The 23,035-nt window shown below is 42.1% G+C and overlaps 2 protein-coding genes across 2 annotated transcripts in view; one reads left to right on the top strand and one right to left on the bottom strand.

Annotated features, from left to right (window-relative positions):
- Positions 1-1,420: 1,420 nt before the first annotated feature.
- ccnk (cyclin K) lies at positions 1,421-9,972 on the top strand. Its single transcript, XM_079572155.1, has 11 exons — positions 1,421-1,558; positions 3,099-3,331; positions 3,424-3,505; positions 3,586-3,717; positions 3,914-4,019; positions 4,092-4,149; positions 4,502-4,671; positions 4,989-5,200; positions 5,437-5,467; positions 5,845-5,919; positions 8,962-9,972. Exons 1-11 carry the CDS (start codon positions 1,550-1,552, stop codon positions 9,483-9,485), a joined length of 1,632 nt encoding a protein of 543 aa, XP_079428281.1. The 5' UTR covers positions 1,421-1,549; the 3' UTR covers positions 9,486-9,972.
- Positions 9,973-15,136: 5,164 nt separating this feature from the next.
- The window catches only part of LOC306975287 (coiled-coil domain-containing protein 85C-A-like), a 62,421-nt gene continuing 54,522 nt past the window's right edge, over positions 15,137-23,035 (bottom strand). The window contains exons 4-6 of the mRNA XM_079572790.1: positions 18,861-18,953; positions 18,318-18,416; positions 15,137-15,592 (exon numbers count right to left, since the gene is read on the bottom strand). Of these exons, the coding sequence (XP_079428916.1) occupies positions 15,503-15,592; positions 18,318-18,416; positions 18,861-18,953 (282 nt within the window). The 3' untranslated portion in view covers positions 15,137-15,502. The remainder of the gene's footprint in view (positions 15,593-18,317; positions 18,417-18,860; positions 18,954-23,035) is intronic.

Below are 23,035 nucleotides of genomic sequence, written 5' to 3' on the forward strand. Positions count from 1 at the left end.
GGCATGTGATTCACCGCTGACTGCTAACTGCGAGGACACCGTGTTACTTGAAGTCAACGTTGGACAATTTGTTTAAACAAAAAATGTTCTCTGGTTGTTTATTTAGCATAATGTTTCAGTTCATGGCTCTAAGCCATGAGTGACTGTTAATGATAAAAGCCTTTGCAGTTCATATCAGGGGTAAGTTAGGCCCGCTCCTTGAATTCAGAATGATATTGGAAAGAAGGCACCAAATCATTATGTTCTGAGAAAGACCAGCTAGTAGTTTGTGCTTTTTGTTCCCAAATAAGTGTTACTGAGTAAGCCTCTAAAACTGACCAAGAGATGAACCGAGGATCTCTCTACTTTCATTCTCACTTACTTTGCTTTTACTTACTTTTCCTCACTTGGCCTAAGTGATTGTGGTGGCCAGCTCTCTGAAGGTGGGGGGGTCCTGGGCCAGGGAGAAGAGGTCCCTGAGGGGTTGTGTAAATGAGACCTGCGTCATCTTCCTCCTTGATTTTCATTCCGTGAATCAAATTGGGTTTCTGCTCCTGCAGGATATTAGACGGATTTGATCGTTTTGTTACAAATGGAATTTGTGATCCTGTGTGTATGGCATGTAAATCTACCAAATTGGCCAAACAAATTTCAGAGAATGAACAAAAAATGTCAAATCAACCTGGACTTTCATCTATATAAATGTGCATCATCTATAACATGTAAAAGTGAAACAATATTTATGATGTATTAACCTCTTAACCTCCACCTTAACCAAGTACATTTTCTGTAGTTCAGCTTTACCCAAAACAGCTAAACAGATCACTTTCCTCATGTTGTCGTCACTTTATTTTCATTGCTTTTTTAATGCGTCTTTGTCCAATTTTTGTTACTTTTATGTTGCCCTTCTGTGCTTTGTTTGTTGCATTATCATAGCTTTTTGTCACTTTTGTGTCACTTTTTTCATCGCCTTTTTGTCACGTTTTTGTCGCACTTCTGTTGCAATTTCATCCTCGTTTTTGTCTCATTTTTGTTGCTATTTTGACACTTTTTTCAAGACGCTTTTAGATGTGGGTAATGCCAAACTGGATGTTACAAGTTGTCGTATGCCAATTAAAAGCAAAATAAACTGCATTACATTATATATTTTGGAAAATGGCTACAGTCACAAAAAATAGCCCACTTCAAACTTCAACATCAATACTTTACCGCCATCTAGTGGATCCATACGCTACGACAGCACTTTGCAAAAAAAAAACCCATAAATGAATAGTTTCGTCCTCTGTCAGATCAACATGTTTGTTTGTGACACAGAGAAAAAGTTGACGTTTCATTAAAATCTGTATTAGAGACGCAACGTTACTCACATTTCACTTTCCTCCAGGCTTGTGGGCGATCCACGTGAAGAGTGCGTAATGACGCGCAGGCAGACACTCGTGACGCGCGCGGTAATGGCGGTGTCCTTGTTAGAATGGGGGCTGTTGTTGATCATTTGTTAGCCAAGTTACTGTGAATCTACTGCGGATTGTACTACACACGCGCGCATTTGGTGAGATTTTCCGAAGACCTCATGATAAAGGTGAGACACGCGAGTTGCGATCACGGGATGTTTCGATTCGCGAAGTTGACAGCAGTTCCACATGACTGAGGAAAGTTTGCTAGCCGCTACTGCTAACAGATTAGCATCACCTGCTGAGCTCCAAAGTTTGATAGGGACGCATTGTGCTCGAATGATGAGCTTTCTCGACTCCGTTTGTGAAGTGGATGCAGTGTGAGTCGCTGACAGACGCTGTTGCTCTGCGTATTGGTGCGTAAAAGTCTTAATAGAGGGATTAACCCAGCTAACAACCGAGTGTCATTGTTTTTAGTATCCGTACAATTAAAAATTTGAAGTATGATCATAACTCGATAAACCAGCGACCTCAACTATACACCATAATGTTGCTACAGGCGTTATTCCACACACTGAGGATAGTATCTTTTCTCGTGTAATTATATGTAGTTATGTCACATCCGAACTTTATGTACATTGCTTTGTTTTAATGTTCTGTATACTCCATGTTATTGTCTAGTCTTACTTGAATGGTTGTGGTTTAATTCACTCCTGTAAATGGAAAATAAAGGCTATTAAAATAAATTACTGCTACAGATGGACGGGCTGAACTATATTGAAGTATATGCGATATGACTGGTCAATATCACGATAGCAATATATTGCGATATTTCATTTCAACATAAGTAAACACAAATAGTAAGGAACTAGTTTTTTCATCAAATTGTGTGAAAACAAGGCATTAAAAAACACAACTAACTAAAAAACTAAAATAATAATAGTGCATCGGTTTCATATAGCGCTTTTCTGGACACTCAAAGACGCTTTACATTGCACTATTCGTTCACCCCATACTCTGTGAGGTTAATAATAATACTACTAATAATGCATCGGTTTTATATAGCGCTTTTCTGGACACTCAAAGACGCTTTACATTGCATTATTCATTCACTCCATATCCGGTGGTGGTAAGCTACTATTGTAGCCACAGCTGCCCTGGGGTAGACTGACGGAAGCGAGGCAACCAGTCTGCGCCATTGGCCCCTCCGACCACCACCAACCACTCACTCACACACTACATTCGCTAGGCTTCCTGGTGTTACTAAACGGTCTCCCATCCAAGTACCGACCAGGCTCTTCCCTGCTTAGCTTCCAAGGTCTGACGGGATTGGGCTTCGCAAAGGTTAAGCTACTATTGTAGCCACAGCTGCCCTTTATTTGGCTGCAAATAAAAAGTGTCAGTCAGATGAAGACTTCAGTGATGTTGCATATATTGTGGCTTCTTGCGATACGGATATTGCATCAACTTATGTCACGATACAATATGTTTTGCGGTATATTGTGCAGCCATAGAACAGGGTAGAGGAGACTGGTGATTTAGAGGAACTGCACAAATAAAAAGCAGTGGTAGTAGTAGCCCTAAATAATATAAGGCCAGTTGCCAATTCATTGTGCTTGTTTGACTAAAACTAACCTCTGTATCTGGCTTATGGCGCACTATGTAACATTTGTATTTTGCAAATTCAAAATGCGCTTACTTTTTTACGATCTGCGCTTGTCTTTTCAGTCTGGCTCCGGGGGTCCATCCACTGCTTCTCCTCAGCCGATGAAGGAATCGAAGGAGAATTCGTCAATGCCTGGCCAGGCTGTTCTGGACCACATTAAACCATGCTGGTACTGGGACAAGAAGGACTTGGTACACACCCCGTCCCAGGCTGAAGGCTTGGACCCCGGGACCGAGGCACGGTACAGGAGGGAAGGAGCACGTTTCATTTTTGACGTGGGAACTCGGCTTGGCCTGTATCCTTCGTTTAATACTCAACTGAATGAGAGCTCTTTTTCTAATTGCATTGTTTTTTGTTATTGTTCCTTAATTTCGGTTAATTATACAGACATTATGACACATTGGCAACTGGCATTATATATTTCCACAGATTCTATATGTTCCATTCTTTCAAGCAATTCCCCAGATATGTAAGTAGAGACGTCCCGTGTGTATTTTACATTCTGGTTAATTTATCAGTCTTGATATTGGGGTGGATCTATTGTAACAGGTGACTGGTGCTTGCTGCCTGTTCCTGGCTGGAAAAGTGGAAGAAACGCCAAAGAAGTGTAAAGACATCATCAGAACTGCGCGTGAGCTTCTGAATCCCGTGCAGTTTACGCAGTTTGGTGATGATGCGAAGGTAGGCTCAGCTTTTACTAACTCGGGACATCTTAAACTTGTAAAATGTAAAATACCATACAGTCTCATAAAGTCAGCAAACTAGTTACAGATTGATTGTTCTATGTTTTATATATTTATGTGGGTTTTTTATGTGACTTGGCTTTAGAGCATTTAAACATCATTTAAGTGTTTTTTGTTTTTGTTTTTTTTCGTAGGAAGAGGTGATGGTGTTGGAGAGGATCCTGCTCCAGACCATAAAGTTTGACCTGCAGGTGGAGCACCCTTACATGTTCCTACTGCGTTATGTCAAACAACTCAAAGGTGGGAGATCATTGCAGGATCACTGAGGGACTAACATTGAGAGCAATGTCATGTTTTTTTTTATTGTTGCAGGTGACAAGAACAAAGTATGCAAAGTGCTACAAATGGCATGGACCTTTGTCAATGACAGGTGGGTGCTGCTGACATATATCCTCTACCTGACCCGAAATAGAGTAATCTGCAAAATAAATGAACTCTTGAAGCATCAGCTACATTTTTTGTGCGTGAAAATTGAGCTTTTTGTTCAGGAATGTGGTTGTTTGCAAAATCCTTGGTACACGAGTAGACAGTGAAATGCCTTTTAGACCATCGACATTTAGTATGAACTGTCTTTGTCTATATTAAGTAGGAGAATTAGAATACATGGCTAAATACTTTCTCCTAAAATAAAAAAGTGGTAGCATTATTGACACATTTTCTCTTTGGAGATCTCTTTACTCCGTGTGCCTGACCTATTAAACACGCTTGTTTGTGTCTGGCAGCCTGTGCACCATGCTGTCCCTGCAGTGGGAGCCAGAGATCATCGCTGTGGCCGTCATGTACTTGGCTGGACGGCTCTGTAAGTTTGACATCCAAGAATGGACCGCCAAGCAGTCGTCCCGTCGCTGGTGGGAGCAGTTTGTTCAGGACGTCCCGGTTGAGCTGCTTGAAGGTAGAAACTTTTTCCACTAACTACCACTTGAGAACAAATATGGCTTTCTGAATACCACTAGGACTGAATCAGGCTTAGAATTATACTGTTTTAAAACGATATCTGAAATAATGGGAAACTATAAAGCCACAGCTGCCCTGGTTTAGACTGTTAAAAGTACGGCTGCCAGTCACACCAATTTAACTTTTAGTTGCCGGTTTACCAGCCGATTTTGACTTTATTTAAGTTATAGTTAAGTACTGGTATGTAAGTGTTGACAGTGTGATGATGGCAGTGAAATTCCTTGTTTCATAATTACTTCCTCTCTTCTGTTGCAGACATCTGCCATCAGATCCTGGACCTGTACTCTCAGGGGAACAAGCCCATTCCACAGCAGATTCAGGAGAAAGAGAAGCCTCCTATTCCACAGGCTCCGGCTCCTCCAGCGCCACAAGGACCTCCCCTGCCCCCCAGTAACCCTCCTCCTCCCCCACCAAAGAAGACCTCACCACCAGGGGGCAGCCCGGCACGCCAGCTCAAACGCACACATGTATGTCCTCTGCATTGGTGATTGCTCTGTGCATGACATTATTAAAGTAAAAAAGGTTGGAGAGACCTTGAAGCTGCGGAGCACTTGCGTAGGGTGTGCTGGATGTAGCCAAGTTCAATTATGGTTTTCGTATTCATGTAGTAACTGTTGTCACTCATTGGCACCACCCTCTTATGAAAAGAAGTTTGAACATCTTTCTGAGTGTATCTAAATGTCACTTCTTTGTATTGTCACAGGCCTCGCCCAAAGAAGAACCCAAGGCTCCGGGTAAGTCTCTTAAAGCTTACTTTTAGAGTGCAATGTTTGGAACAATTAATATTCGAGGGAAGATTGAACTAATACTAGAATCAAATGCTTTTCAGAATGTTTATAGTCTATAACTACATGGGTTGGAAGTTTTATACACAGATTAGTTCACATTCTGATGGGATAGCCTTTGCAATAGACCAGCATAGTGTCCATACATATTTTCAAATTTAATTGCATTGAAATTAAGTGCGCACGTTGGAAACCCTGTAAGAAATCCTTAATGAGCAGCTATAGTCTATAACGGATTAGACTTCAAAGGTACAAAGGCTACCTGCTGTGATGTTCATTAACTAAAACTCATTTGTCTAACAAGGATTGCTCTGTTCCATTAACAGAACAAGTTGGATCAAAAATTCCTCGACTGGAGAGCCCCATGCCGCCCCTGCCTTCGCCACAGCCGCCTCCTCCGGGTAAAGCTTAGTTCCTGCCTAATTTCAGTTCTAAATGACCACAAGCGGCGTGCATGGCAAATATTTGAATTTTCTCCTACTGTGCTCTCGTCGCCAAATGGTTTTATAATGAGCCGCGGTGGCCCCCTGCCGAAGTCTTTAGTCCGATTATGTAACACCGTGTCTGGACATGAGGTTTTCTATCACACGCCCAGTTCTGTCCAGACCATTGAGATTAGGGTTTAAGCCTGTAGCGAGACCTGTGTCTGAAAGGAGACATCATGCAAAATAGACTTTTTTTTAGCTTTAACCTTGTTAAAATGAAACAACAAATGTTGGTTAAAGGTTTTAACGTTTTGCTGGTGAAGTATTTCGCTTCGTTCACTCAGTTTTGGATAAACTTCACTTTGGTCATTTCTACTTGATGTTTTCTACTGCTAAAGTGCTCCGATCTTTACTTCCTGGGGTATATTGCATCATAGGGAAAACTATGACTACACATTTTTAAAACCCATAATCCAACACTGGGTCTGTTCGTAGCATCTCTGCGCTAAAAGTCTGTTCACCACGGCGCATCAGAGTTGCTCACCGGTCAAAGGGAAAGTTTGGTTTTACTAAGTTGTTCTCACTGCTGCCTCTGGGGGGAGCCCCAGGCAAGCACTACACCAACCCTGAACTCTGTGTTTAAAACCCACTGTCCAATCTTTATATAGATATTATTTAAAATTATAAAATGTGCGAAAAATAATGGTTTTAAGCCTGATTTGCATAATATGTCCATCCTAGAGGTCGACCAATATTCTGGGATTTTACAATGTCAGCTATCGGCCGATCTAGCGCTGATAAAAGCCGATATCTCCGTGACTAAAAGAGATAGAGACTGCCCTCTTTTTGCACTGGGAAGAGCGAAGTCGGGGCTTTAAAATTAGTCCTTCCACAGTCAATATGGACAAGCTGCATGTCATTTTGAAGCACAACCTGGAGAATTAAATCGCCGAGTTCATTTTAATCTCCACAATTGTATTTTGATAACCGCGCAAAATGCCGTGGCTGGCAACAGTATGTTACATTAACAACAGTACAACAGTAACAGCAGAATGCTAATGCTAACGGCAACTAATCAAAGCTGGGACAGAAACCACGATTGACTTACCTTAAGCAATAAAACAAAATCGGCCACTGCTGGAGTGGTCAAGTACACTGCTCACCAAAACTTAGGGCACACTCAAAAAACACAATGTAACTCCAAGTCAGTCAAATTTCTGGGATATCAGACTGTCCAGTTAGGAAGCCACGCTTATTGTGAATCAATTTCACTTGGTGTTGTGGAAATTAAACAGACAACAGGTGGAAATGAGAGGCAATTAGCAAGATCAGTCCAAAAGAGGAATGGTTTTGCAGGTGGTGACCACAGATCATTTCCCTGTCTTCATCCTTTGTACCGTATTTTTGGAACACTTTTGCATTTGTCCAGTGTTCTCACCACTAGAGGTATCATGAGGAGGCATCTACAACCCACAGAAGTCGCTCAGGGAGTGATGCTCATCCAAAATGGCACGTCCATTCGTGCTGTGGCAAGAAGGTTTGCTGTGTCTCCCAGCGCAGTGTCCAGAGCATGGAGGAGATACCAGGAGACAGGCCAGTACACCAGGAGACCTGGGGGGGGGGCGACCGAGGCCAACAACCCAGCAGCAGGACCGCTATCTGCTCATTTGTGCAAGGAGAAACAGGAGAAGCACTGCCCGAGCCCTACAAAATGACCTCCAGAGGGCCACAAATGTGCATGTTGGTCCTCAAACGGTCAGAAACCGACTCCATGAGGGTGGTATGAGGGCCCGACATCCACAAGTTGGGCCGGTGCTTACTGCCCAACACCGTGCAGCCCAATTGGCATTTGCCCGAGAACACAGCGATTGGCAGATTGGCCAATGGTGCCCTGTGCTCTTCACGGATGAGAGCAGGTTCAGCCTGAGCACATGTGACAGACGTGACAGAGTCTGGAGACGCCCTGGAGAACGTTCTGCTGCTGCAACATCATCCAGCATGACCGGTTTGGTGGCGGGTCAGTGATGGTCTGGGGAGGCATTTCATTGGAGGGCCGCACAGCCCTCCATGTGCGAGCCAGAGGTTCCCTGACTGGCATTGGGGACCGGGATGAGATCCTCAGACCTATTGTAAGACCATATGCTGGTGCTGTGGGCCCTGGGTTCCTTCTGATGCCTGATAATGCCAGGCCACATGTGGCAAGAGTGTGTCAGCAGTTCCTGCATGATGAAGGTATTGATGTTATGGACTGGCCTGCCCGTTCACCAGACTTAAATCCAATAGAGCACATCTGGGACATCATGTCTCGGTCCATCCATCAACGCCACGTCGCACCACAGACTGTCCAGGAGCTGACTGATGCTCTAATCCAGGTCTGGGAGGAGATCCCTCAGGAGGACATCCGTGGTCTCATCAGGAGCATGCCCAGGCGTTGTAGGGAGTGCATTCAGGCACGTGGAGGCCACACACACTGCTGAGGATGATACAGACTCGTTTGGAGGAATTTCTACAGAATTTGGATCAACCAGTGACCTGATTTGTCACTTTGATTTTGACTATAATTTTGGATCCAGACCTCCAGGGGCTGAGAATTTGATTTCCATTTATCATTCTTATGTTATTTTGTTCTCAACACATTGCCCTACACTATGAATAAAGATTTTCATCCGAAAAATCGAATTGATTGACATCTAGGATGTGTTTTTTGAGTGAGCCCTAAGTTTTTGTGAGCAGTGTATTTGTTTTTACAGGATTATAGACCAGACATTTGGAATATATGCAAAATATTGGTCAGAAATATCAACCATTGGCCAATAAAAAATCCTCAAAAAAATCGTCATTGGCCTTAGAAAAAAACATATCGGTCGACCTCTAGTCCACCCATGTGTCTTTTCGCTACGTTTTACTTTAGTTAATCTAGATAGTCCCTGGACATTGCTTGCTACTTTGTGTAAAATAGCCAATTTCTATTGTTCAAGTCAAAATTGAGAGGTAACATTTTTCTCTCTCATTCTACAGAACGCAAGGCCCCACTTCCCGCCCTTCCTGCCGAAGCTGAACCAGGAAGTGAAGTGGCGCCTCCTCCTCCTCTTGCCCCGCCCCCTCTGCCCCACCGGCCCCCGCCCCCTCCCCCGTCCAGCTACCTCATGTCCACCACCAGCTCGTACATGTCCGGAGAGGGCTTCCAGAGCCTGCAGTCCATGATGAAAACCGACGCGCCCACCTACCCACCCATGCACCCGGGATACGCCCCGCCCATGCCCCCCTACCACGTCTACCCCCCGCCCTCCGCACCACCACCGGGACCACCGCCCTCCACGTACCCTCCCACCATGCCCCCCTCGTTCCCCCCACCTCTGCCGGGGTATAACAGCTACCCGCCACCTCCGCCGCGGATGGCGCATACACACGTCCCCCCACCCGGGATAGGCCTACACCCGCCCGGCTACCCCCCTCCACCCCCAGTACCCGGACAGTCCCAAGTCCCGCTGCCCCCTCCGCCACCCGGGATGCCAATGAACCGGGGGGGTTGGATGAGATGAAAATTATATGTATAAAAGAGAACTCTAAGAACTTTTTTTTTTATACGAGGGTCTTCACAGGACGTTGTTGTGATGTTGAGCGTGAGGCTTTAATAACTACTGTTGTATCGATACCGTTTTGCTTTCTCCTGTCCAAACTGATATTTGAGCTCAGTGTAGCTGCCGATACCACAAAAAAGAAAAAATGCAAAGCCTAACACTTAACTAATATGCAAAATAAAGCAGTGGCTTCTCATCTGGGGCTACTTTATAAGAAAAATTCAGCATGGAATCGGATTGGTGAATTGTTTTAGGTACTCACTACTCACCAATAATGCAATACCTGGAAACTTTGTGGTATCGGCATGACATCGGTATCGGAACCATTCCCATAAATGCACATATTCAATCGATTGGACTCGTAGTCAATTCTCAGAAGAAATGTTTTTGCTCACTGGATACCATTATTTTGCGACACCATTTGATATAAACGGAATTGAACTGAAATTTCAGAGTCTGTTAATTTGTCGTCCATAAAAATTTGCAGCAAGTATTTTTCCTTTAGTCATTTTTTAATATTGCTTTGTCTAAGTTTTAGCAGAATGTGGTCTTTTTCCCGATAGAATTACTTAAACGCACTTCATCTCCTGTGATCCATAGTTTTCAGTGACGTGACATAAGCAGTGCATAACAAAAATGTAGGATGTGCTCTCTGCTGCTGACTAAACAAAATTTGGACTATATTCAAGAAATCAGACAACTATTTACATTTAATATAATTGGTCTATGGTCAGAATACAAAATGAAAAGAGGAAAGGGATCATGGACTATCTAAATCTGTCTGATGTTAAAACAGTTTTTGCAGTGGGAGTTTGTTTATATTGTATTCCCCATATTCTACTTCACTGAATGTTATCTATAAAGTACATTTACTTAACAGCAGTCACACGAGAGTTTCTGTTTGACGTTTCATGAAAACTATGGATAGAACCGTCTTTGTCTGACACTGGACATACCTGGACATTCTTGTACATTTCCTGCTTTGTTCCTGTAGGATTTGGAGAGATTATATCCACTATGTGCCTTAGGCGTCTCCTTCGTCTCCTTCGTACTGTTCGTGCGTTTTGGGTTTGTGGCACTTAGGACAATAAAGACCCGCTTTTTCCTACTGAGATTTTGGTTACATTTAATACCCTATTCGGTCACACTTTATAATAATTACTTGCCTTAATAAATGATGAGTTAACACTTAATTCATCATTAACCCTTCATTAGTTAAGTGTGACTACACTTAATAACTACTAAACAGTGAATATGTGAAGAATTATTCATTTTGAGTTAGGCATTTAAGGACCAGGCCACCATTCTTCCATACTTATCTCATCTTACCTGAGCTTAGACGAGTTGATGCGTTCCTGTCTGTTTTTTGTACGTGCCCGTGGAAGAGCTTGGTCGCTTCTAACTTCACCCCGTTTGGAGCAACAGGAATGTGCTGGGAGAGGCCAAATGCTAACAACATCTTTGGTCGTTGTGCGTGACTGAGGGCACACACAAAGACCAGACAGGTACACATCAACTCGTCTAAGCTCAGGAAGAACATATCTCAGTATGTAAAAAACGGTGGCCTGTTCCTTTAACTGTAGTAAAGTAGTTTTTAAGCATTAGTCACACTTAATTCATCATGAACACTTTAAGTGTTAACCCATTATTTATTAAGGCTAAATATAGTGTAGTTATTATAAAGTGCTCTATTCCAGTGGCTACCAACCCTTTTTACCCTTTTTATAATCCAAGTACCCCCTACCTCAAGGATCTTGCCAATATTATTACAAAGTGACCAACTACTAAACTAAGATTATTCAGTATTTACTCATGTAGTGCATTCAAAATGAAGCTAAAATACTGAAAAACATAATTAAAACTAACTTTCATTTGACATTAATATAAAAATTATACTAGTTTCACTTTGTTTTTTAAAATCTGAAATCATTCTAAGTACTCCCATGGGTCCCTGTACCTCTGGTTGTAAAATACTGCTCTTTAAACGTTATTAGTACTTAATGGTACTTTTATTGATTTAAAATAAAATAAAATTGTAAAGCATATCTGCACTGTAAAAAATGAGATCTTGATACGTTTTTTTTAATGTTCCTTTTCGTAATGTAAAATGTTTAATCAAATAGTCCAGTGTTCTATCATCAGTAGTAATGGTGGTGGTGGGGGGAGGGGGTCATCCTTATGTTCCTGAATTTGTAAGACTAGTTATACACTAATTGACACTTCAAATGCCTCTGAAAAAGATAGATAATCTTTCATAGTGAACCTCGAAGCGCAAAGACACAGATGGGTCTTATTCTCCCCTCGTGCCACCAGAGGGCAGTGCAATCCACGTGAAATAGATCCAACACAAACACAGCCATTTAAAGCAACATTGTTTATTTTTCTCTACAATACTTTCTCTAAAAGTGGCCTGTTTTAGATTATCCGTTTACCTTCCGACTTATCGTCATGCTAAGTTACTACAGGGATTGACATGATACACTGCAGATTCTAGGCCTCTGATCTACCTAGGCAGAGAAAAGAACCAGTACATTTTTGACCAGAATAAAAACAGTCTGGATCCAAATGAAATCTCCATGCAGAAAAATGTGGCACGTCGCAAATTTTGATGCCAGATAGAAAAAACAGTCATGGCTTCGATTCAGTTCCTAGAAAGAAAGGACACTTTTAAAACCCATAGTTTAAGAGATTATTTTGATCAGAAAAGAGGCATCCTTAAACATACTTTGACATGGAAGAGATGGGAGCGCTATTTAACTGAGTATAGTATTAGTAGTATAGTAGAAAAAAAATTCTATTATGAATACTCTCAAAATTGTTCAATACTGTGTGATTTTGAAGAAAACATTTGGTTTAAAGTCATTTTAGCCAACATTACACAAGTTAGGATGGATGTTAAATATGTTACAGAATGCATGTAATTTCTGACATCAATGCGTTTTAAGTTTGTTTCAGGGAAGACTTGTCGCATATTTTACACAAAGACAAACCTTAAAAATACCATGCACTGCCCAAAGACACTTGCTGAATTCATGAACTATAGAAAATGAGCTTTTAGTAGCTAATATGAGGATTTGGAGTCATTAATAACGGATATGTTGTTCTTAACTTTAAATTGAGCAAATGTCTTTCGTGGTCATTAACTGTTGTAACCATAGAAATCAGCGGGAAAATCACAGGCAGATGTACAGTGGCTGTGAAGGTCCAATCACAAAATAAATATGCCAGATAATTAAACAGTTCCTACATTGTTGTTTTACATTTATTATAATAATGTGATTTTTTACTTGTGTTAAATCACTATAGTTTGATTAATGCAGGGATTCCAATAGGTAACATTTGAGTGTAACTTTACTGGGACACTAATTAAAGGCAGCAACATATGAGCTGTAATTAGGATGGGTCCTGATCCATATCCATCCTTTGCTTACTCACAGCATTTTCTGAGTAGATGGTTAGAAGCATGTTTTGTATTGTAGTGTGTGCATTTAAAGGAATCGGCCACCATTTTTAAATACCGAGATATGTTCTTACCTTCGCTTAGATGAGTTGATATGTAGTTGTCTGATCTTTACGTGTGCACTCAGTCACGTAAACAGAGACGGCGTTAGCATATAGCCTCTCTTCTTCTCATCTATGGATCCAAACGGAGGTGAAGTTAGAAGCAACCAAGCTCTTCGACATTTTCCCTATTTTAATATGGTTACATGAGCCTTTACATGATCCAAGTATAGCTACACAAAATTAAACATGTCAATTTTCTCAGTGGATAAAAAGGGGAACTATTGCCTATACAACTATATTGCAAGGCGCAGTTATATTACTACGCCTTGCAATATAGTTCCCCTTTTTATCTGCTTAGAAAATTGTCATGTTTAATTTTGTGTGACAATACTTGGATCATGTACAGGTTCATGTAACCATATTTAAATAGGGAAAACGTGGTTGCTTCTAACTTCACTCCCGTTTGGAGCCATAGAGGAGCCTCCTCTCCTCTATGGCTCCAAACGGGTAGAGGCTAAATGCTAACACCGTCTGTGCTCTGTTTAGTGACAGAGCGCACGCGTAAAGACCAGACAGCTACATATCAACTCATCTAAGCTAAGGTAAGAACAAATCTCAGTATTTAAAAACAGTGGCCTATTCCTTTAAAGTGTTTCTTTAAAAATACAATGCACTTCAGTAAATGTATAATTTACTGATTACCTCTCTGGCTGCGGGGACAGTAAAATCACATCACTTTATATGCATTTTTCACCAATAAATTATGGCGCTTGTATTTTAATCTCTTTATCGAGCATTGGGCGTTGTTCCTAGAATTTCTGATGAGGTGACTTGACCTTCAGGGCCACCGTACAGACGCTACAGCTGCAAACAACCATTCAACCCTTTGCTTTCACACAGTCATGGACACGATAAAGCTGTAGCCCTCCCAACCTGAGAAAATGATTGTCGAGCATGCACATAGCATCAAGTTTTTCTTCTTTATCAATATGATTGGAAATGGGCTTGAACTTTTGTAATGCTGCTGTTAAAACAAAAAAAAAGTATAAAATAAAATAATGTAAAATAACAATAAATCAGTTTTACAAAAAAGAAACTTTATTTCTCAAAACAAACCCTGTTTAAAGTCCGGCTGTGTGTGCTTTCCACCTAAAATATTTGATCACATGGCCACGCTAAAATACAAAATAAGGTCAACAAGAATAATAACAATGGTAGTGCTATGGTTTTATACATCATATACACGTTTACAGTTAACAGTGATCTCTAAAATTCATTATTTCATAAAGTTATGAGCAAAAGGCGCTAGGTCACAGTGGGAGTTTAATTTACATGATAAAGCTAATGCTAGTTCTAGCCACTAGGGGGGCGATAACGTGTGACAGGAGCTGGGGATCTCTAAAAGGAGATACTAGTTTATTAGGGAGTTCTGCCACAATAAGAAGCCTTTGCGAGAGGTTTCTGCCCCGTACGGATTTACACGCCTGTGCTTGGAACCATGTTGTGACATTAGCTAGACGTTACACGACTCAAGACTCTCTTAGTGTTTGTAAACAACCTACGAGTGCAAGTAGAAGTGCTGCAGTTGTGCAAGTTACAAAACACTATATAGAGGGTGAATGCGAATAGAGTTTGGGATTGTGTCGACAGCAAAACAGCAAAAATGTCCGGATTCATCATATTAAACAAATGGAGATTTAAAAAATGAAGCAAACTAAAGTATTTGTCCATTACAATGAACAATGGCGGTCGAAGTAGTTGATTTCATTGTTACAGCAAAAATACACATTCGTAGGGTCAAATAATACAAGTAAAAGTCCTTCCAACAAATCTTTAAAGGGGCTGGATGCAAGGTGGCCATTTTATGCTCACTACTGCCACCTCAGGCCATATGTGTAACTGCACCTTCTATATTAAGCCTATGACTTCGACCCGAAATGGCACCTTTTTGAGTGACAGTGCAGGATTTTAGAGCCAGTTGTGGTGAACAGGTCTGGGCTCATATTACACACCGTAGGACATGGGACATGTAAGGGGAGGAAAAAACTTAATTTTAACATTTTTAAACTCCCTATAGTCCCCTTAAGTAAAAGTACGGAAGAATTTGCTGTAGAAAATACTTAATTATTTAAAGTATGCACTTAGATCGTTTACAATCACTAACAAGTCTAGAAAGTGGACTATATTTAGAGGTTATTAGCAGAGGTTGTGTTTGCATTTGAACCAATAAATGTGAAAAAATAGTGGAAAGGTGAAACTAGCTGCCAGTCGTCAATGCTTCACAAGCTCTGTTAAAAAGATTTACAAATAAAGTTGTGTGAAAGTCCTCTGTGTAGCTCGCACCAGCCTGACAAGCGCAGTGCTGGGTGCTGTTGGCAGTACGTTGCACGGCATGATGGGAAGTGTAGGCGGAGACAGGAAGAGGCGCTGCGGGATGGCGCTTCCTGTTGTCTGTCTGGTTCGGGTTGCCGCGGCTACAGCGGCCCTTTGAACTGGTTCCCGGAGAGGTGCTGTCGGATGGACATCTTTGATCCGGCCGCGTCGCCCAGCTTTCTCCACACCACCTGCGAATGAGAGCGGGACGTGAGCAGAGACAGAGCAGAGAGGGGGGTAGGGTGGTGGGCTGGGACTTTATTCTTCAAGAGCGCAAACTTCAAATGAGTTTTGACTTTGAGACTGCACACACTTTACTGTACTGTCAGCTTTGTTCTCAATCTTCTGTCCGTCAGGTGAGTGATGGAGCTCGGGGAGGCACTGCGATGTGCACAGTGAAGTTCCTGTTATACGGCAAGACAAACAGTGGTTTCGCCGTATAACAGATATAGAGTGAGATGTCATTTTCACACATGGATCGGCCGCCACAGAGTCCAGATCTTAACCCCATTGAGAATCTTCGGGATGTGCTGGAGAAGACTTTGGGTAGTGGTTAGGCACTCCCATCATCAATACAGGAAAAATTAATGAAACACTCGATCTTTTGACATTGCAGAAGCTTACTGAAACAATGCCACAGCGAATGCGTGCTGTAATCAACACTGAAGGGTCCAACGAAATATTAGAGCGCGTGACCTATTTCTTTGATCAGGCGGTGTAAGAAAATGACCTAAAATTAGACAATAAATCAACATTTACTTGAAATAAGATGCTTTTTTCTTCTTCTTTTAAGCACAAATAGTCACAATGTCAACTATTATTTTATTTGGGTAATTTAGAGATATCACGATTAAGTACAAAGCAACTTGTAATAAATCCTTTTCATAGTCCTTGATGGGATGACTGGGGCTCTTTCATCTCCCTCTGGTGTCTCTGGCCAGAAAACCCACAATTGCAACTTTCCCTGCACCGGGTCAGAGGCGCAATACGCACTAATGGAATCACGAAGAAGAAGCTAACAGGCTAACGGGCTAAGCTAACTGCGGGCTAGCACCACTTAAACAGTATTTACAGCCAAGTTTGAGTGAAAAAAATAATCTCCATTGTGTAATTGGATGTACAATATCCCTCTCTCCTTTTGTCTTTTCTGTCAGCATAGTATTTACTCTAACGGACAAGTAATGAGTAAAAAAACGCAACATGCTACGACACCTGCAGTGGCGCTCATGGCCTCTAGGGGCATAAGCGTTATTGTTACTTAGTTCTGCTTTAAAATTAAGATTTAGCTCCTTTTCCACATTTTAAAGATGTCCAGAAGACAACAGGTCTATACAAGAGGTCTATACATCAGGGTAAGCAGGTTTTAAACATACTTGAAATGAGATTAGTAGAGCATTAATTCAGCCTTTATTAATACGACACACTGACTGTCTCTCACCATTTTTCCAACAACCTCTTTGCATATTTAATTACTTCCCCAACAACAATAATAAATATGATTCAGGTATAACGTGGTATATAGGCTGATTATGGCTCAAGATGTGGGATATGGTCTTTATACATGGCATTGCACTTCTCTGACAGGTTGTTCCAGGACATTCACTATAGTGTACTAAATAACAATGTAAAGCAGGCGCCCTTTTTGAGAATTAACTCCCTCCATCCAGAAAGCTCTCCAGTGCAAACCAGGCTACAGTTACAACAGAGGTATTATTGTATGCCGTGCCCATAGACCAGTCACTAATCAGCGCTGCCTTCATCCTGCCACGGCCGTTATCATCAGCGCCGCACAAAGATGATAGATTCGAGTCGGTCTAATTGCTCAACTCTTTCAGCGCTTCCAGGGAAGAGCTCCAAAGCTGCGCCGCATGCAAGTGTCACTCCACAGCGAATGTGTCCCAACAGGGCCCCCCCCCTCATTAGTTCCAAGCCGCTAAATTAAAATGATTTGTGTGCACCAGAAGTGATGGAATAAAGCTCGCAGCGCAGAAAAAAACACAAACACTCCGGACTCCGTGTTCTCTGTTCACTCATCTAATCCATTCAGTGTATTCCCATGACCTCGCGCTGCTGACGGATTGGTAATTTTAGGCGAAACATTGTGCACTTTGTGAGGCAAGCGGGAAATTTGGCAGGAATGCTCCCTGGGTCCTACTCTTTCAGAAAAGCTCGTTAGCAGCCAAAAAATGAAATTGAATACGGCAAAAGTTGATATTCAATGGGTGTTTTTGTTTATTTGTTTTGCTAATAATATCTTCGTTTGAATAGATGGTAGCCAGACCCACTAGCTAGCTAATATAGCTATAGCTAATATTTCCCATTTGATCTCATATGTAAAAGATTTTGGCACAAAGTCTGTGTGTGTCGTAGTCTTGAATGAAGCTGGTCAGAAAAAAGAAGGAGTTGTCGGGTCCTCGGACCAAACGGCAACAAGTTTAAAGCAGAACTAGGTAACTCATGCCCCTAGAGGATATGCACCACTGCAGGTGTTGTAGCATGTGTTTTTTTTTTACTCATTAATTGTGAGTAAATACTACGCTGACAGAGAGGACAAAGGGAGAGAGGGATATTGTACATCCAATTACACAATGGAGATCATTTTTTTCACTCAAACGTGGCTGTAAATACTGTTTAAGTGACGCTAGCCCGCAGTTAGCTTTGCCCGTTAGCCTGTTAGCTTTATCTTCGCGGGGCCTCTGACCCGGGTTTTCTGGCTGGAGACACCAGGGGGAGATGAAAGACCCCCCGCTCATCCCATTAACACTTGTATTACCTCCAGATGGACTACGGAAAGGATTTATTAAAGGTAAACAAGTTACTTAGTTCTTCTTTAAACAAAAGATAATGAACTTGCAATGGAAACCAACTAAACAAAATGATCATTATCAGGGGTCCGATATTTGAAAACTCTCTTACGTTGCACATTTCTCTGACGATGGCCTTCTCCTTTTCACTGAGGTCGTCTTCGTAGTCCTCAGGAGCCTGCTTGTCCAAGTTCTCATGAACCTCCAGCACCTGAAAACAAAGGTATACAGTTGCTATATGTTTGGGCACCCCTGTATTAGAGTTTTGTGACAAACAAAGTTCAGCCTAGGGACCAAATTGTTCTGAGGGCAAGAAGCCTGAGGGATGGTTGTTACTTTTTACTTACCAAGTTAAATAATCCTACAAAACACCAAAAACTAACATTGTATTGTGAGACCGGGCTGGCATTAACTTTAACGTTTGTACACTTCAGCATGCGGCCATCCATGAAAAAGTTTGGACACCCCAGTCCTGATGCAATAACGAACAGGTCAGACAAAAGAGTACATAGTTTTTTAAGGAAGAATGATAGCCTTGAATGGATCCATCATGAATAAAAACATGGTAAATTGTTCTCAGAAGGATGTGATTCCAGTATTCCAACAGAAACCTGCAGCCCTACTGATAATATTTTATTCGCAGCAGTTTTTGTACCTTCATGGCATGCACAACGGCTTCAGGCTTCTGGGCACAGGACAGGTACCCGGTGGCAGGAGAGGACTCACTGGTGGGGAGACGCCCGTTACCCTGGAGACAGAGGACACATGGTGGGTCATTAGTCAGACACGGAACAAGCTGCTCACCCTTACTCTCCACCATGACTAATCTCGCACCCACTTCACCGGGCAATAGAGGGGCAGCGGAGCTCATTCTCCATACTCCACGCACTCTTGCCTCACAGTAAGATTCCCCTTCTTTTGTGATTTGGCATTGGCTACATTATCACAAATTTTGATATCAACATGAATACAGTTTTATTCTCAGCGCTGAAAACCCTTCTCCCTTTTATCCTCTACCTTGTTGTGTAGTCTTGCATGAAGCTGTCACCACGCCGCCTACCTGAGCACACATTGATTTAACTCAAAGGGATGGGAGCAGTGATGCAGACTCATCTCGCCCCTCTCGGCCCCGCACTCACCCCCCCTTGTGCCGGGGTTGGCCGCAGACAGAGGCTCTCTGTTTTGGGGGGCACACAAAGGCACCATTCACAGTAACCTGGACTGGTGAGGCTGCATTAGATACAGCTCCGTGCCTTTTGTCAGAAGCGGTTCAATACTCGGGAATGGGATGTCAGCTCCCCTCAATCGCCTTTGGGTGCCACATAGCCCTCTTGGCAAGGGCGAGAACTTGGCATTGTTATCAGGTTTTACAATCGGGGGAAAAAAAAAATCACAAAAGTTGAACCGGATCATCGATCACCTGCACAAATTGTCCAACATCTAAAAAAAATATTACGCCTTTTAATGTCTTGACCGCCCCGCCTGAAAAGGCACATTTTCTACAGTTTAGCAAAAATAGCAACAAGGATAAAAATGCAACAAAAATGTGACCACAAAATCCAAAAAAGAACAAAAACCAAAAAGCAATGAAAAAGCAACAAAAGAGCGACAAAAACGTGGCAAAAACATGACAAACACTATTTCACAATGTAACAAAAACACAGCAAAACATGACAGAGAAGTTAAGGTACATTTTATAGGCCTTAGCTTTCAAATAAGGCATTACACTGAATGTTTTAGATTTGGGTAAAGCCAAAACGGAGAAAATAAGCTCATATTTTCTCAATAAGCGGGAGGTAAGAGGTTAAAGGCTGTATATTTGTGTGTATTGGACCATGTCCCAGCTGCTGTATGAGTGGTCACCATGGCGCCTTTACTTTCCATTTTCCATTACGCTCCAGGATCACTTGTTTGGAAGGTTTTCTCTGCTGATGGACCCTCTCACCAGAAAACCTACAAAACAATTGGTCCTGGAGCGTTGTAGAGGCCACCGTGATCAAAAGCAAAGGCGTCATGCTGACCACTCATACAGCAGTTGGGTCTGTATAAGGTCTTTTATTTTACTTTTTCACATTAAAAGTTGCATAATGCACCTTTAGAGCAATTTTGACTGTTCCCATCTCAGTTTAATCTTATTTTTTTGTATATGTACAGGCCAGAGCAATTAACAGCTAGATGTAAACAAGAGATCTAAATAAGTATTAAGTGGACTGCATATGAGAAAGAAAAAGATATTTGAATACAATCAGATTCCTACAGATCTAGGCAGTGCAATGCTAAACAATGGGTATAAAGCGCCCCTAGGAAACCCCTTTCGTCCAGACGTGTTCCTTTTGTTCAGTGAAATAAATAGACAAACTCAGACGCTTCTCTCCTTTGAAGTCAACTACAAGGGGAAAATAAAAATGTAAATTCCTGTCCTATTGTACTTAAGCCGCCTCGTGTGGGTAAGACGCAGCATTTGAAATGAGCAAACACGGCTCCAGCTCGTCTTGTTACACCAGTATTGTTGACGCTACAGTCAATGGTTAGAGCCAAGAGACGCAACAAGCTCCCGGCAATGTTTACCACTCGAGTGCATGTGCAGCGGGTGAAGAACTGAGCTGCATAAATAGCCCTAATTCAGGCCTTGTGGAGGATAGAGACAAGAGCGAGCGCTGTCGAGATCTCAAGGATTAAGGATGGAGAGCAAAGAATCGGCCAAGATGAACGCGATGAGTGCGAGAGATGAACGGAGTAGCGGATTACATTTTTATGGAATTTAGCATGAATGCCTTTTTCTTTTTGTTGGTTTGTACGGCTTCATTGTTTCGCTATAACACGCCAGGACTGTGTCTATCCCACTTAGGGCACGATCACAGAGTCAACCGGATTTGGTCCAGATTGATTAATTCTCATCAGTCATAGTTATATTCAATATTATGGTTTGGAATTGTTGATATTAGAGGTATATCGGGCCGATATTTGGGGATTTTACAATATCGGCTATCGGCCGATATAGCGCAGATAAAAGCTGATATCTCCGGGACCGAAAGTAATAGAGACCCATTTTTTGCATTGGCGAAGTCAGGGCTTTGAAACAAGTCCTCCCACCACCTCAGTGATTATGGACATGCTGAAAAATATAAGTAACTGTAGTCTTGTGATGTATGCTGGTTCCTGGTGAAGGTGCCAACGCAATGGATGAGACAGCTAGCAGATTCAGAGTTAAAAGGTCATTTTATTGAGGTGGAGTTGTAAGTGGGGGTTATGGGCTTGGGGTGGAGGTATGGTGGGCCATGAGGGAGAGCAGTGGTTTGTCTAGGGAAGAACAGAGGGAGAATACATCAACAAATGTGACAGGTGGATGCACATTATAGCTTAAAAGGTAACAATAAAGTAAAGATAGAGTTCTGGGGTTGAGTAGGACAAAATGGCAGAACAGGTGTGCTGCTCCTCTAATTATAGACTCTGGGTGGAGCCAGGTAGAGGCTGAAGGAGGGCCAAAGCAGGAGTAAAGGGGAGGATCCACAGGCTGAGGGGAATTTTCCACAAAAGGAGCGGGGATTTTCTACACATGCTGTATGTCATTTTGAAGCACAGAACCTGGAGAATTCAATTACTGATGAGCTAGTTTCAATCTCTACAATTGTATTTTTGATCGACGCACAAAATGCGCGGATAGCAACAGTATGCTAAACCTAGCGGCAGCGTGTTAATGCTAACGGCAACTAATCAAGACTGGGACAGAAACTATTCAATCACCTACAAGTCATTTAATTAAATCGGCCACTCCTGGAGCGGCAAAGTATTTATGTTTTTACAGGATTATAGACCAGACATGTGGAAAATCGGCTAAAATATCGCTACTTTTGGCCAATATAAATCCCCAAAAATCGGCATCGGCATCAGACTTAGAAAAACCCATATAAGCCAGCCTCTAGATACCAGACAAGATTCCAGCTTTCCAAAAAAAAAGCACATTTGTAAGTGCACAAGGACTCGCTTCAAGTGTGAATGCAGTCGGCGGCAAGCAATTACAGAAAACGTTGCATAAATCAGAGGCATCTGTACTATATGAAATATATTTAATGCTATATAAGGATTATGGCGGTCACTCATCTCAGTCTCTCGCCAAGAAGGTCAAAAGATCAATCCCTATGATGATTAACAATGATTCTATCTCTGAGTCAGATGGGATGATCTCCTCTCGGAACCACCCATCATAGGCCAGAAGATAAATGCACCCGTTATAGCCACGCCAATTCAATGAATATGAGCGAGCACCAGTGTAATTCAAGAATAGTCACATCATTTTTAAAACGCTTGACACTGATTATTGAACTTGAGTACAGAATGTCTTGCCATTTCCACCAATCCCATTGAATTAATTGCACCCGTACACCAGTGGACAGAGTGCGGTTCAATTCTCCTTCAGGACAACTCTCTCTCTTAAGAAGCACAAAGTTCAAGGACTCGGCTGCATGAAGACAGACCGACCACACCACGCGCTCTAAAGGTGTGTTTGTGAACGCCGCTCAGTGATTAAAAAGCTGTATTGATTTTAAACACGGGGAAGATTTAGTCCTCTACTCTGCTGTGAGGTAGCCTCGGTGTGACCTTCCTTTAGACAGTCAGAAAACAATTACAGGGCTCAGGCAGCAGACAGTGGCAGGGTCATGGGGGGCACTGGATTGAAGGGATTATTACGGTAGTGGATTCAGTGCTCTAAAGAATACAAGTGCATTGTTTACCCTTAAGAGAGAATATTAAACACCATAGTCTAAGTCAGGGGTAGGCAAGTTTTCTTGGCGGAGGGCCGATTTTCTTTATTGTAAATAGACCGAGGGC

Source organism: Gobius niger (assembly GCF_951799975.1).
Source record: "Gobius niger genome assembly, chromosome: 15".
NCBI lineage: Eukaryota > Metazoa > Chordata > Actinopteri > Gobiiformes > Gobiidae > Gobius > Gobius niger.

What these genes read in the sequence shown, in the direction of transcription:
- ccnk (XM_079572155.1), top strand. An exon ending in TCAAGCAATTCCCCAGATAT is followed by an intron (nt 3,506 to 3,585) that starts GTAAGTAGAGAC and finishes CTATTGTAACAG; the next exon opens with GTGACTGGTGCTTGCTGCCT. An exon ending in CCCGGTTGAGCTGCTTGAAG is followed by an intron (nt 4,672 to 4,988) that starts GTAGAAACTTTT and finishes CTTCTGTTGCAG; the next exon opens with ACATCTGCCATCAGATCCTG.